This window comes from Panulirus ornatus, chromosome 10 (assembly GCF_036320965.1).
Source record: "Panulirus ornatus isolate Po-2019 chromosome 10, ASM3632096v1, whole genome shotgun sequence".
Lineage (NCBI taxonomy): Eukaryota > Metazoa > Arthropoda > Malacostraca > Decapoda > Palinuridae > Panulirus > Panulirus ornatus.
In genome coordinates this window covers 63,824,452-63,841,067 of record NC_092233.1, presented here as the reverse complement: position 1 = coordinate 63,841,067, position 16,616 = coordinate 63,824,452, and the positions used below count along the sequence as shown (strand labels likewise).

At 39.6% G+C, this 16,616-nt stretch overlaps 1 protein-coding gene across 2 annotated transcripts in view; it reads left to right on the top strand.

The window, feature by feature from the left end:
• The window catches only part of LOC139751039 (uncharacterized), a 442,294-nt gene extending 426,101 nt beyond the window's left edge, over positions 1-16,193 (top strand). Inside the window, exon 6 of one of the 2 annotated variants that reach the window (XM_071666163.1) lies at positions 6,830-16,193. In XM_071666163.1, the coding sequence (XP_071522264.1) occupies positions 6,830-7,143 (314 nt within the window). In that variant the 3' untranslated portion in view covers positions 7,144-16,193. The remainder of the gene's footprint in view (positions 1-6,829) is intronic. The other variant, XM_071666170.1, reaches the window with a different exon arrangement.
• The last annotated feature ends 423 nt before the right edge of the window (positions 16,194-16,616 follow it).

The window sequence follows — 16,616 nt, the reverse complement described above, 5'->3', positions numbered from 1 at the left end:
CACCAGCGCTGTATCATCAGCGAACAACAACTGACTCACTTCCCAAGCTCTCTCATCCCCAACAGACTTCATACTTGCCCCTCTTTCCAAAACTCTTGCATTCACCTCCCTAACAACCCCATCCATAAACAAATTAAACAACCATGGAGACATCACACACCCCTGCCGCAAACCTACATTCACTGAGAACCAATCACTTTCCTCTCTTCCTACACGTACACATGCCTTACATCCTCGATAAAAACTTTTCACTGCTTCTAACAACTTGCCTCCCACACCATATATTCTTAATACCTTCCACAGAGCATCTCTATCAACTCTATCATATGCCTTCTCCAGATCCATAAATGCTACATACAAATCCATTTGCTTTTCTAAGTATTTCTCACATACATTCTTCAAAGCAAACACCTGATCCACACATCCTCTACCACTTCTGAAACCACACTGCTCTTCCCCAATCTGATGCTCTGTACATGCCTTCGCCCTCTCAATCAATACCCTCCCATATAATTTGCCAGGAATACTCAACAAACTTATACCTCTGTAATTTGAGCACTCACTCTTATCCCCTTTGCCTTTGTACAATGGCACTATGCACGCATTCCGCCAATCCTCAGGCACCTCACCATGAGTCATACATTCATTAAATAACCTTACCAACCAGTCAACAATACAGTCACCCCCTTTTTTAATAAATTCCACTGCAATACCATCCAAACCTGCTGCCTTGCCGGCTTTCATCTTCCGCAAAGCTTTTACTACCTCTTCTCTCTTTACCAAATCATTTTCCCTAACCCTCGCACTTTGCACACCACCTCGACCAAAACACCCTATATCTGCCACTCTATCATCAAACACATTCAACAAACCTTCAAAATACTCACTCTATCTCCTTCTCACATCACCACTACTTGTTATCACCTCCCCATTTGCGCCCTTCACAGAAGTTCCCATTTGCTCCCTTGTCTTACGCACTTTATTTACCTCCTTCCAGAACATCTTTTTATTCTCCCTAAAATTTAATTATACTCTCTCACCCCAACTCTCATTTGCCCTTTTTTTTCACCTCTTGCACCTTTCTCTTGACCTCCTGTCTCTTTCTTTTATACGTCTCCCACTCAATTGCATTTTTTCCCTGCAAAAATCGTCCAAATGCCTCTCTCTTCTCTTTCACTAATACTCTTACTTCTTCATCCCACCACTCACTACCCTTTCTAATCAACCCACCTCCCACTCTTCTCATGCCACAAGCATCTTTTGCGCAATCCATCACTGATTCCCTAAATACATCCCATTCCTCCCCCACTCCCCTTACTTCCATTGTTCTCACCTTTTTCCATTCTGTACTCAGTCTCTCCTGGTACTTCCTCCCACAAGTCTCCTTCCCAAGCTCACTTACTCTCACCACCCTCTTCACCCCAACATTCACTCTTCTTTTCTGAAAACCCATACAAATCTTCACCTTTGCCTTCACAAGATAATGATCAGACATCCCTCCAGTTGCACCTCTCAGCACATTAACATCCAAAAGTCTCTCTTTCGCGCGCCTGTCAATTAACGCGTAATCCAATAACGCTCTCTGGCCATCTCTCCTACTTACATAAGTATACTTATGTATATCTCGCTTTTTAAACCAGGTATTCCCAATCATCAGTCCTTTTTCAGCACATAAATCTACAAGCTCTTCACCATTTCCATTTATAACACTGAACACCCCATGTATACCAATTATTCCCTCAACTGCCACATTACTCACCTTTGCATTCAAATCACCCAACACTATAACCCAGTCTCGTGCATCAAAACCACTAACACACTCATTCAGCTGCTCCCAAAACACTTGCCTCTCATGATCTTTCTTCTCATGCCCAGGTGCATATGCACCAATAATCACCCATCTCTCTCCATCAACTTTCAGTTTTACCCATATTAATCGAGAATTTACTTTCTTACATTCTATCACATACTTCCACAACTCCTGTTTCAGGAGTACTGCTACTCCTTCCCTTGCTCTTGTCCTCTCACTAACCCCTGACTTTACTCCCAAGACATTCCCAAACCACTCTTCCCCTTTACCCTTGAGCTTCGTTTCACTCAGAGCCAAAACATCCAGGTTCCTTTCCTCAAACATACTACCTATCTCTCCTTTTTTCACATCTTGGTTACATCCACACACATTTAGGCACCCCAATCTGAGCCTTCGAGGAGGATGAGCACTCCCCGCGCAACTCCTTCTTCTGTTTCCCATTTTAGAAAGTTAAAAAAATACAAGGAGGGGAGGATTTCTGGCCCCCCGCTCCCGTCCCCTCTAGTTGCTTTCTACGACACGCGAGGAATGCGTGGGAAGTATTCTTTCACCCCTATCCCCAGGGATAATATACATATATATATACACATACACACACATACACACACACACACACACACATATACACACACACACACACATACATATATATACATGTGAAAAATGTAAGAAACAATTTAGAAAACTGAAACTTCTAGCTTGAAATGAAATGAAAAAATGAATGTCACATAATGGTTCAACCTCTGGCTATGGAAAAAGGAAATGTTTAATTTATTTACACAAACGACAATAGTAGTTCTCATCAATTTAACCACTGTATCAATAAGCTTCAATGTCTAAGCTACATTTTTTCCAATTTCACTATTTTCTTGTCAAAGCACCATGTATGAAAACTATCACTCCAGTAACACAACTATAAACATTTACTTCCCCTTTAAAAAAAGTTTTGGGGAAGTCTGTCCCGATACACTGCGGGACACTCTACCACCTGGTGAGGTTTGTGTTGCAATGGTTCTTGATTTTCAAACATAGTAGCATCACTGGTGGGCCAAGGTAGTTCCATTGGCGAAGAGGAGCTCATGAAACATGTCAGAAAGCATGCTACTGCAGGCAGGAGTGAAGGCTGATGCAAACTGGTATCGCTCTGAATGATGTGATGGGGACGAGATGATCCTCTGACTCACGTCAATTATTTTGGGAGTTGGTGATTGGGAATACCTGCTATAAAAAGTGAGATGTACATAAGTATGCGTATGTAAGTAGGAGAGATGGCCAGAGAGCGTTATTGGATTATGTGTTAATTGATAGGGGCTTGAAAGAGAGACTTTTGGATGTTAATGTACTGCGAGGGTCAACTGGAGGGATATCTTATCATTATCTTGTTGAGGTGAAGGTGTAGATATGTAGAGGTTTTCAGAAAAGAAGAGAGAATGTTGGGGTGAAGAGAGTGGTGAGAGCAAGTGAGCTTGAGAAGGTGACTTGTGTGAGGAAGTACCAGGAGAGATTGAGTGGAGAATGGAAAAAGGTGAGAGCAAATGATGTAAGGGGAGTAGGGGAGGAATGGGATGTATTTAGGGAAGCAGTGATGGCTTGCGCAAAAGATGCTTGTGGCATAAGAAAGGTGGGAGATGGGAAGATTAGAAAGTGTAGTGAGTGGTGGGATGAAGAAGTGAGATTGTTAGTGAAAGAGAAGAGAGAGGCATTTGAACAATTTTTGCGGGGAAATAGTGCAAATGACTGGGAGATGTATAAAAGACTTGGAGATGTATAAAAGAAAGAGGCAAGAGGTCAAGAGAAAGATGCAAGAGGTGAATAAGAGGGCAAATGAGAGTTGGGGTGAGAGAGTATCACTGAATTTTAGGGAGAATAAAAGGATGTTTTGGAAGGAGGTAAATAAAGTGCGTAAGACAAGAGAACAAATGGGAAAATCGGTGAAGGGGGCAAATGGGGAGGTAATAACCAGTAGTGGTGAAGTGAGAGGGAGATGGAGTATTTTGAAGGTTTGTTGAATGTGTTTGATGATAGAGTGGTAGGTATAGGGTGTTTTGGTCGAGGTAGTTAAAGCTTTGCGGAATATGAAAGCCAGCAAGGCAGCAGGTTTGGATGATATTGCAGGGGAATTTATTAAAAAGGGGGTGACTATGTTGTTGACTGGTTGCTAAGGATATTCATTGTATGCATGGGCCATGGTGAAGTGCCTGAGGATTGGGAGAATGCATGCATAATGCCATTGTACAAAGGCAAAGGGGATAAAGGTGAGTGTTCAAATTACAGAGGTGTAAGTTTGCTGAGTATTCCTGGTAAATTATATGGGAGGGTATTGATTGAGAGGGTGAAGGCATGTACAGAGCATCAGATTGGGGAAGAGCAGTGTGGTTTCAGAAGTGGTAGAGGATGTGTATCTCAGGTGTTTGCTTTGAAGAATGTGAGAAATACTTAGAAAAGCAAATGGATTTGCAAATGGATTTGTATGTAGCATTTATGGATCTGGAGAAGGCATATATGATATAGTTGATAGAGATGCTCTGTGGAAGGTATTAAGAGTATATGATGTGGGAGGTAAGTTGTTAGAAGCAGTGAAAAGTTTTTATTGAGGATGTAAGGCATGTGTATGAGAAGGAAGAGAGGAAGATGATTGGTTCCCAGTGAATGTCGGTTTGTGGCAGGGGTGTGTGATGTCTCCATGGTTGTTTAATTTATATATGGATGGGGTTGTTAGGGAGGTGAATGCAAGAGTTTTGGAGAGAGGGGCAAGTATGCAGTATGTTGTGGACGAGAGGGCTAGGGAAGTGAGTCCGTTGTTGTTCGCTGATGATACAGCACTGGTGGCTGATTCGGGTGAGAAACTGGAGAAGTTGGTGCCTGAGTTTGGTAAAGTGTATGAAAGAAGAAAGCTGGGAGTAAATGTGAATAAGAGGAAGGTTATTAGGTTCAGTAGGGTTGAGGGACAAGTAAATTGGAAAGTGAGTTTGAATGTAGAAAAACTGGAGGAAGTGAAGTGTTTTAGATATCTGGGAGTGGATTTAGCAGCGGATGGAACCCTGGAAACGGAAGTGAGTCACAGGGTGGGGGAGGGGGTGAAGGTTCTGGGAGAGTTGAAGAATGTGTGGAAGGTGAGAATGTTATCTTGTAGAGCAAAAATGGGTATGTTTGAAGGAATAGTGGTTCCAACAATGTTATATGTTTGTGAGGCATGGGCTATAGATAGGGTTGTGTAGAGGAGGGTGGATGTGTAGGAAATGAGATGTTTGAGGACAATATGTGTTGTGAGGGGTTTGATTGAGTAAGTACTGAAAGGGTAAGAGAGATATGTGGTAAAAAAATGAGTATGGTTGAGAGAGCAGAAGAGGGGGTATTGAAATGGTTTGGTCAAATGGAGAGAATGAGTAAAGAAAGATTGACAAAGAGGATATATGTGCCAGAGGTGGAGGGAAGGAGAAGTGGGAGAGCAAATTGGAGGTGGAAAGATGGAGTGAAAAAGATTTTGAGCGTTCGGGGCCTGAACATGCAGGAGGGTGAAAGACGTGCAAGGAATAGCGTAATTGAAACAATGTGGTATACTGGGGTCAACATGCTGTCAGTAGATTGAACCAGGGCATGTGAAGTGTCTGGGGTAAACCATGGAAAGTTTTGTGGGGCCTGGATGTGGATAGGGAGCTGTGGTTTTGGTGCATTATACATGACAGCTAGAGACTGAGTGTGAACGAATGTGGCATTTGTTGTCTTTTCCTAGTGCTACCTCGCGTGCATGCGGGGGGAGGGGGTTGTCATTTCATGTGTGGCGAGGTGGCGACGGGAATGAATAAAGGCAGCAAGTATGAATTATGTACATGTGTATATATGTATATATCTGTGTCTGTATACATGTGTATATGTTGAAATGGATAGGTATGTATATGTTCATGTGTGAACGTGTATGTATATACATGTGTATGTGGGTGGGTTGAGCCATTCTTTCATCTGTTTCCTAGTGCTACCTCGCTAACGTGGGAGACAGCGACAAAGTATAATAAATAATAATGATACTAATATATAGATATCCATACATGCACATATACATACAGATACATATACATAACATACACAAACACATACGCATACACACATATATACACATGTACATATTAGGCTCAGTCCTCTGTTCTTAATGTTACCTTGCTAATGGGGGAAATGGTGAATATATAAATATTTATGTGTATAAAAGTGGATGGACCATTCTTCATCTGTTTCCTGGCTTTACCTCACTGACATAGGAAACAGTGCTTTGGTTTAATAGAAATAATAATAATGGGCGTGTATGCATGTATTTGTGTATATGAATGGATGGGTCTTTCTTCGTCTGTTTCCTGGCACTACCTCAGTGATGCAGAAAATGATCAAGTATGATAAATAGTAATATAATGATTTTATGTACTTAAAGGTTGTGTTTATTCATGTGTATATCTATAGAAGTATGAACATTCATCCATAGAGTTAAGGATTAATGTTCCCCCAATATTCTATAGAACCCTACAATAAAGAAAACATAAATAAAGCTCTCTCTTATTGATCATATTTTTATTTGGCTGTTTCTTTATATGTGTACCTTAGTTTTTTTGAAGATGTGGTAGTACTTAGACTGTAAAGTTGGCATGGAACTAATTTTGTGAAAGAATTTCCCTTCCATTTTGATAAAGATTTTATAGATTTTGATATATTAATTGAATTTGCATATGGTATCTACATCTTATGTGCTCTTCACAACTGTACAATTGTTTTTCATGGGAACACATCTTGTTAACACTGTGGTATTGACACTGGTTTATCCTTGTTTATTTCTCAAACACATAATCCCTTATTCCCTCATAGTTTCTTTTTCTTACCTAGTATCGAGGATATTCTTAGTATTTCCATTACTTTAATCTATATCTGTGTTTAAGAAAATGATTTTTTATTGATTTTGTGAAGTTGGATTATATGAAGCTTCTTTGATGTATTACCTCTGAGAGTACTAAATTTTATTGTTTCTTTTGTCCACAGAGGATAACCCATATGAGGCTCGTCCATGTCCGGTGTGCCACAAGCTTATCAGCAACCGTGCCAACCTCAAAAAGCACCTCAAGATCAGACACTCGGCCCAAGAGGAGGCTCTCTGCCTTTATTGTCGCAAGGTCTTCCGCAACAAGTACTCCCTCTGGACACACATCAACTCCTACCACCCAGGTGTTAAATCTGCCAATCATCATGACCCTAGTAATGCCCCAGATGCCAGCAGTACACTGCCAGGTAGCAGTGGTAGTAACCTAACTAGCAGTAGCAGCAGCAGTCATTCCACTGGATATATGGGACCATAATGCTCAACCTCTTCAAGGACAATGGAAGTATGATATGCTCTATTCAAAATTGATTTGTCACACTGTAATGAAATAAGAGCTGCTGCAATGTGGTAGGAATTTTGAAATCTGTGGGATTGACATTATATAATGAATTCAGGTTGGAAATAATCAAATATTTTTGATATTTAAAAATCACTTGGAGTACTTAGAGGTGGAAGATCATGCTGCCATTCATCTACAGGTGTAGGGTCTTACTTACTGAAAGTACAGTACGGGTCCTAAGTTGATGTCCCTATACCTAGAGGCCTGAGTTCTGTGCCCATATTACACAGTTCACTGTTATGCTGTTTGTGCAGGTATGTTCATCAGGTTTATCAGTCAACGCTCTACCTCAGTTTTATATCAGTAGTAGCTTGTAAACACAGCCACTGATGACAGTTTTAAAGTCAAGTCATTTATATGGAGATGTGATAATCAAGCCATAAGTATTTATGCTCTTTATGAAACAAGCCTCCCCCTTTTTTTTTTTTTTTGCAATTGTATAACAGAGTAAATGGCTGGAGTATCCTCCATATGGAATGTAACTCTGCAGAACAAAAGGAGGTTGTGTTTACAAGTGTGAACTCCGCAAAGTTTCTGACAATATTAGATGGTCAAATTAGCCACTCTTGAGAAGGTGGTGTGCGCCTTGGTCCCGCACCCAAACATACCCCCACCCTAACCTCATATCCTCAATCTCTATCTCCGCCAGCTGTGTCTGGTGGTCGTGCTGTGATGCAGATATCTTGTCCTCATATTGCAGGGAGACAGACGCTAATGACATGTTTTTCTGGCGGTTCTGATGAAATGTCTTTTTTTTTTTCCTCTCTGCAAAATGTGATTCAGGTCGTCCAGAAACTCTCTGGGAGGTGTTGGTGAAATTCTCAATCTTTAGTATTTACATATGGAGAATCTAAGTAGCAGCTTGATATGCTGGTAACCAACCACTTCTTGGGGTTTGTCTGGCATCTGAGCGACCTCAGCAACTGGCTTTCAGGAATGTTTTATATCTCCAATACCATTAGGAAAGAAGCAAGTACACTGACAGCACTACGTTGGTACTGTTTGTATAATAATATTCTTAATGATAATAACGATAATAATACGAATAATAATAACCTGGAGGATCCTAGAATGCTCAAACTACTGTACAAACCTCTTACCTCATCACCATCAGTCACCTTTTCTGTTCCGTATCCCTCATCACAGTTACGTTTTCCATTTAACCAGCTTAACGCAATAAGTTTGTCTAAATCATAAATTAAGTCTCAAAGATGATGCTTCTGCCATCCCATAACTTATTCTAATCAGCTCAGCCTTGACACTTACCCAGAGGTGTGAAGAATTTGAGCAACTGCCATCAGGGTTTATCATCCCTGATCTGGGAGTAATGTACCTGTCTCAAAGGTTGTGCTTGGAAGTGCTGGAAAATGTGGCTTATATGTGAAATAGTTGCAGCAAAAATCTAGCTGATTCTAAAGTTTTCCCTTTGTCTTTTACCTACATGTATGATTTATAACCCACAATGATATGATACAGCTCTAGAGATTTACAGAATGTTTCTGCAGACCACATAGTATAAGGAAGATCACTCACATTTGGATTACCAATACATCATATGCATTAAAACTTTGTTAAAATTTTATTAGCTTTTAAGAAGAGCAATGGATTGTGTTCACTGAGATATTGCTATATGGTCATAGCATTTGAGATATTGCTACATGGTCGTAGCATTTGGAGTGTGTAAGTGTTAGAATGAATAGTGAGGGACTGTATTTTACCAGTCATTTTTACGTAATTTTACTCCAATTGATGGTATTGAGAGGGAGATTTACGCATATTGGGTCCCACTTCTTAAACTATTTTACATTCATACAACTTTCTATTGTCTGTTTACTGTGTATATTATTAGTCTATTCACTTATTGCATTGATTCATTTATCACCATTTTACTATTTAGTACTCTTCATACCCTTTTTTGATAATTTGCTTTGCTTAGTTTTTAAATAGTGACCAACACAGTACCGGCAAAGCACCCCCAAATGAAGGCCATCATGGAAGAACGAAATAAAGTGAGAGGAAAAGAGAATAGAAATTAAACGGTTCCACTGGCATTTGTAGTCCTGACTCTTAAAGAAGAAGGAAACTAGATAAGCGGAAGAATTCTAAAGCTTAACCAATCAGGGTTCTGAAAGAGGTATCATAATTCTGAATTCTCTTGTGGCCAAGCTCCACAGAGAAACTGTGGAAAGCAGCAGCCAGGTATGTGCCTTAGGCCTTGGCACAGGACACATACCGAGAGCTGATGAGAATAGTGGCCACAATAACACTTGTAGAGAGAGAGAGAGAGAGAGAGAGAGAGAGAGAGAGAGAGAGAGAGAGCAGCAACATCATGGTATGTAGAAAGGAATAGTTGAATTAATGGGATGGAAGGCTTTTTGATTTTGCTCTGGTTGATAATGGGATGGAGGAGGAGTCACCCCAGACATGTGAGCAGTACTCTGTATAAGGGTTATAACATTCCTGTAGATATGAAATAGTTGCTCACAAGAAAAGTGATTATGGCACCTTTACAACAACCCCAGCATTTAGGAAGCAGCCTTATGATGTTGATTATGTGGGGTTTCTAGGATAAAGTGGAGGATATGGTTATGCCCAACTTGTTTGTGTTTTCAAATTGTTGCATTTTGTGCTTATAAATTTATTTTGATAGACCTGTTGGGAGAAATTGTGTTTTAGCACTATGGATATAAGTTACTGCTAAACTATTCTGATATGCTACACAGGTCGAAATTGAGAGGGGAATTATGTTAAGTATGAGAAAGGGAATGATTATCATAAGGAGGAGGGGAGGGAAAGTGAGTTGAAGTACATTAAGTTTCTTCATCAACATAAGAGTTGGTAGGTTTAGAAATAGAAGACAGAAAATTATTTATTGAGAGGAGAGTATGTGATAGGACAGAACCCTAAGGAATGCCACTGAGGATGATATTGGAAAGGAAAGTCATTCCATCATTGATTACTGCATTGGAATGACCAAAAAGGAAATTTTACATCAGGGAAAAGAGAGAAGTAGGAAATCCAAAAGTATTGAGTTTAGAAAGTGAAGGCTTATGACACACTCCGTCAAATGCTTTGATGATATTGAAGGCTGCAACAAAAGATACACTAGAATACCTGAGAGAGAACACAAGAGGTGAGCCACATAGGAAAGATCACCTATAGACCTAACATTGTGAAATCTATTTCTTTGCATGACATCCCACTGATCATTCTTTGCTGATTTCAGAAAACTTTTCACTGTCAACATTGTCAGTTTGATTAAGAAACTTGAAAGGTTATCATATCTCCTTTTCTTCTCTGTTTCAACATGGGCAAATTAATGGTCTCTAACCTATCTGTGTATATCAGCTCCCTTTTTTTCAAGCACAGTCTTTGTTGCCATCCATTAGACCTTTTCTGTGAGATCTGCATTTAAGTGAAATTAATAAACTTGAGACATAGTGTAATTAAGGTTTAATGATCACTAGGATCTTTGTAATGCTATGTATTGTTTTATTGAACTTGTTTTTACATTGTGTTCATATTTCATACTTAGGCAAAGTTTTAGTGGTAGATTACAAATACATATGTAGCAGTATTACACCTGGTATGCTATAAACCACTGTAAGGAGAAAAATGGTCTTGTACTTGTGAAGAGGATATTGAAGGATTTGCTTTTCTTTATTTTGAATTAAAGTTCAGACTTTTATCTTATTTCAAACACAGGCACAGTGTTGGTGAATGATATGACTAGAAAAGTATTTCATCTTTACATAATAAGTATGAAGACCCAAAGTGGCTAGCTTATATAGGAAGGATATTGGAGGATTTTTTTCTGGATATGATTTAGCTCATTATCTGTTATATCTTACCAAGGACCTCCATCACCTCAGGGTCAGATAAAGATAAAATTAGGCCCCGTTTTTATATATCTTCCTCATGAGAAAAGATGAAAGTGGTGGGGATGACCTCCCAATCTGTCTTCCCTGTTCCTTAGATAATCCCACCACAGTCACTGTAAGTCACTTATTTTTCCACATTTTTCATGTGACTTGTGATTCTTATTCACTTTCCTGATCAACTGTTATATGATATAAGTATTCTTCATCACTCAGATCATCCAACAGTCTATATGTTTCCCAGAGGGTCGCTACATGACCTGCAGGTTTTTGTACGGTGATTGTGTAGGTGTTGAGGAGAGCAAAATGTATTCCTTTGCCTTTATGGTGACAGAAGAAACCTTTTCGACTATTAATGGTATGATAAGTCAGCTGATTATTTAAACACAGGCAGGAAAAGTTAAATCATGCAATGATGGAAGACCTCCACTACAGGGTCATTAGATGAAATTAGGATCAGTTTAAAGGTAAAGAGAAGTGATCAGGAAATTGACCTGAATTACAAACCAGTCTCTCAAACATTGTGGTCAGTACTTTTGCCAGTAAAACATGAAAAAAGGTAAAAGAAAATGAATGATTCCTCTGCAAAGGAGAAATTTTTTAACTGGGCAACAACAAGGATTCAGGGAAAGTTCGTGCATTACAGATCTAGATTTCTATAACAGGGTGAGCTCCATTTTATATCAAAGGGATAGATGGGTAGATTTTATATTCCTGGACTGCCAAAAAGTTTTTGACTCCACTACATTGGAGGCTGATTAAGAAGCAAGATCAACAGTTAGAAATAAGGGATAGACTCCTTCATTGTATAACATTTATAGTGTAAAAAGTTAGTGTAAAGTGATAAATGCAGACAGTACAGGTGTTTAAGAAGCTTCATGACAGTAGAAAATGTTCAAGAGATGGGCCCCTCTTGTGTAAGACTTCCTCTCCATACAGTGCAAATAGGTAATTACACACGCACACACACACATACACACACACAGATAGATCACATAGTTCCTAACCTTTTACAAGAGTCCCACGTAGGGAGAACAGTATGGGAGGAATACTGTCTACTGGCAAAAATTAGAATAGCATGTAATTATATGGATAAGGAAACATCCACCAAGTTGTTCACATCCCAAATATTCTTCTCAGGTTTGGTCACTACACCTAAGGAAGCACAAATATATCATAAGAAGGTCTAGAGTAAGGCATCAAAGATGATACCAGAGATGAGTGAGCAGTTACAGAAAAATTCTTTGTACCTTCAGTTTGCCTACCATGAAAGAGAGAGGAATTAAGGATGACTTGATCACAACCTTTAGATTTTCAACTGGGGTATTTGATATAGTTGGCGGCTCTTAGAAAGATGTAATTATAGGACAACCTAAGGCCATTACATGAAAATTAAAGAATTTTTTTTTTAGAAAGGGCATGAATAAGTAATTTTTTAGTATAAGAGTGGATGAATGGAATAAGTTGAGTGTAGGAATAGAGCATGCAGAGGCCATAACATGAAATGACAGAAGCTTGTGAAGAAGTACTCTTACAGTAAAAGAGTGGCAGATGAATGGAACTAAATTACTGAAGAGTTGGTTAATGCAGAGCAGATAAGATGTATGGAACTAGAGAATGTTCAAGGTATGGGGCCCAAAAAATGTAAAATTACCTCCCTATATAGTACAGATTGTATAATAGATGCTTGCTTGCTCTAACAGCTGCAAGGCTCATTAAAGAATTTTTAAATCCATGATATTGGAAAAGTGCTTAGAAGAATTATCTTTTTGGATGTGGAAATTCAACTTGTAAAGTTGGTCAAGATGATAAGAGTTTTGAAGGTATTTTGGGTGAGGAGTGCATAATGGAGACCTTTATGGCCAGTCTTGATTCTTACTCTTATATCGAAAGACATTTCTTTTATTAATATGATAATGTCAGTACCATTTGTATTATTGTGTGAGCTATTACTGATACTTCAGTGTCCTCATAAATAACTCATATTTAAGAAGCACTGACATTATAGGTAATGCATCCCTGTATATACATATATACAGTTGTGTAATGACTCCTTTCAGAGTTGATTCTTTTAGAGCCCCATTCCTTGGAAGTGCATCTTGGGTTCTGAAAAAGATCCTAGCATATATATAAATATGTATGTGTATATATACGTGTATATGAGTGGATGAGCCATTCTTAGTCTTCTTGGTGCTACCTGAACTGATGCAAGAAACAGTGATTATGTATAATGATGATAATAGTAATAGCAAAATATTGATAATGGAGTGAATTGGAACGATGTGGTTTACAGGGGTTGACATGCTGTCAGTGGATTGAACCAGGGCATGTGAAGCGTCTGGGGTAAACCATGGAAAGTTCTGTGGGGCCTGGATGTGGAAAGGGAGCTGTGGTTTCGGTGCATTATTACATGACACCTAGAGACTGAGTGTGAACGAATGTGGCCTTTGTTGTCTTTTCCTAGCGCTAACTCGCACACATGAGGGGGGAAGGGGATGTTATTCCATGTGTGGCAAGGTGGTGATGGGAATGAATAAAGGCAGACAGTGTGAATTGTGTGCATGTCTATATATGTATATGTCTGTGTGTGTATATATATGTGTACATTGAGATGTATGGGTATATATATTTGCGTGTGAGGACATGTATGTATATACATGTGTATGGGGGTGGATTGGGCCATTTCTTTCGTCTGTTTCCTTGCGCTACCTCACAAACGCGGGAGGCAGCGACAAAGCAAAATAATAAAAATATATATATATATATATATATATATATATATATATATATATATATATATATATATATATATCTTTCACACACTTTCCAAAGAAGAAAGTTAAGAGTAAATGTGAATAAGAGCAAGGTTATTAGGTACAGTAGGGTTGAGGGTCAAGTCAATTGGGAGGTAAGTTTGAATGGAGAAATATATATATATATGTATATATTTTTTTTTTTTTTTTTTTTTTTTTTTTTCTAATTTTCCAAAAGAAGGAACAGAGAAGAGGGCCAGGTGAGGATATTCCCTCCAAGGCCCAGTCCTCTGTTCTTAACGCTACCTCACTATTGCGGGAAATAGCGAATAGTATGAACACAAATATATATATATATCTTTTTCTTTCAAACTATTCGCCATTTCCCGCATTAGCGAGGTAGCGTTAAGAACAGAGGCCTGGGCCTTTGAGGGAATACCCTCACCTAGCCCAATTCTCTGTTCCTTCTTTTGGAAAATTAAAAAAAATGAGAGGGGAGGATTTCCAGCCCCCCGCTCCCTCCCCTTTTAGTCGCCTTCTACGACACGCAGGGAATACGTGGGAAGTATTCTTTCTCCCCTATCCCCAGGGGATATATATATATATATATATATATATATATATATATATATATATATATATATATATCTTTCACACACTTTCCAAAGAAGAAAGTTAAGAGTAAATGTGAATAAGAGCAAGGTTATTAGGTACAGTAGGGTTGAGGGTCAAGTCAATTGGGAGGTAAGTTTGAATGGAGAAAAACTGGAGGAAGTAAAGTGTTTTAGATATCTGGGAGTGGATCTGGCAGCGGATGGAACCATGGAAGCGGAAGTGGATCATAGGGGAGGGGGCGAAAATCCTGGGAGCCTTGAAGAATGTGTGGAAGTCGAGAACATTATCTCGGAAAGCAAAAATGGGTATGTTTGAAGGAATAGTGGTTCCAACAATTTTGTATGGTTGCGAAGCGTGGGCTATGGATAGAGTTGTGCGCTGGAGGGTGGATGTGCTGGAAATGAGATGTTTGAGGACAATGTGTGGTGTGAGGTGGTTTGATCGAGTAAGTAACGTAAGGGTAAGAGAGATGTGTGCAAAATAAAAAGAGCGTGGTTGAGAGAGCAGAAGAGGGTGTTTTGAAATGGTTTGGGCACATAGAGAGAATGAGTGAGGAAAGATTGACCAAGAGGATATATGTGTCGGAGGTGGAGGGAACGAGGAGAAGTGGGAGACCAAATTGGAGGTGGAAAGATGGAGTGAAAAAGATTTTGTGTGATCGGGGCCTGAACATGCAGGAGGGTGAAAGGAGGGCAAGGAATAGAGTGAATTGGATCGATGTGGTATACCGGGGTAAACAGCGATTAAGTATAAAAATTATAGAGGCTTTTTGAAAAGAAGAGAGAATGTTGGGAAGAAGAGAGTGGGGAGAGTAAGTGAGCTTGGAAAGGAGACTTGTGTGAGGAAGTATCAGGAGAGATTGAGTGTGGAATGGCAAAAGGTGAGAGCAAATGATGTAGGGGGAGTAGGTGAGGAATGGGATGTATTTAGGAAAGCAGTGATGGCTTGTGCATAAGATGCATGTGGTATGAGAAAGGTGGGAGGTGGGTGGATTAGATAGGGTAGTGAGTGGTGGGATGAAGAAGTAAGATACTTTGTGAAAGAGAAAAGAGAGGCGTTTAGATGATTTTTGCAAGTAAGTAGTGCAAATGACTGGGAGATGTATCAAAGAAAGTGGCAGGAGGTCAAGAGAAAGGTGCAAGAGTTGAAAAAGAGGGCAAATGAGAGTTGGGGTGAGAGAGTATCATTAAACTTTAGGGAGAATAAAGATATGTTTTGGAAGGAGGTAAATAACATGTGTAAGACAAGAGAACAAATGGGAACATCAGTGAAGGGAGCATGTGGGGAAGTTATAACAGATAGTGATGGAGTGAATGTGTTTGATGATTGTGGTAGATATAGGGTGTTTTGGTGGGGATGGTGTACGAAGTGAGGGGGTCAGGGAGAATGATTTGGTAAAGAGAGAAGAGGTAGTGAAAGCTTTGTGGAAGATGAAATCTGGCAAGGCGGCAAATTTGGATGGTATTGCAATGGATTTATTAAAAAAGTGGTTGACTTTGTTGTTGATTGATTGGTAAAGATATTCAATGTATGTATGGATCATGGTGAAGTGCCTGAGGGTTGGCAGAATGCATACATAGTGCCATTGTACAAAGGCAAACCTGATAACTGTTAGTGATCATACTACAGAGGTATAAGTGGTGTGAAGTGGTTTGATCGAGTAAGTAATGAAGGGATAAGAGAGATGTGTGGAAATAAAAAGAGTGTGGTTGAGAGAGCAGAAGAGTGTGTTAAAGTGGTTTAGACACATGGAGAGAATGTATGAGGAAAGATTGACAAAGAAGATATGTGTCAGAGGTGGAGGGAACAAGAAGCAGGTGACCAAATTGGAGGTGGAAGGATGGAGTGAAAAAGATTTTGAGCGATTGGGGCCTGAACCTACAGGAGGGTGAAAGGCATGTAAGGAATACAGTGAGTTGGAATGATGTGGTATACCGGGGATGACGTGCTGTCAATGGATTGAACAAAGGCATGTGAAGCATGTGGGGTAAACCATGGAAAGTTCTGTGGGGCCTGCATGGGGAAAGGGAGCTGTGGTTTTGGTGCATTACACATGACAGCTAGAGACTGAGTGTGAACAAATGTGGCCTTTTTGTCTTTTCTTAGCGCTACCTTGCACATGAGTGCACGGGGGGATGCTGTT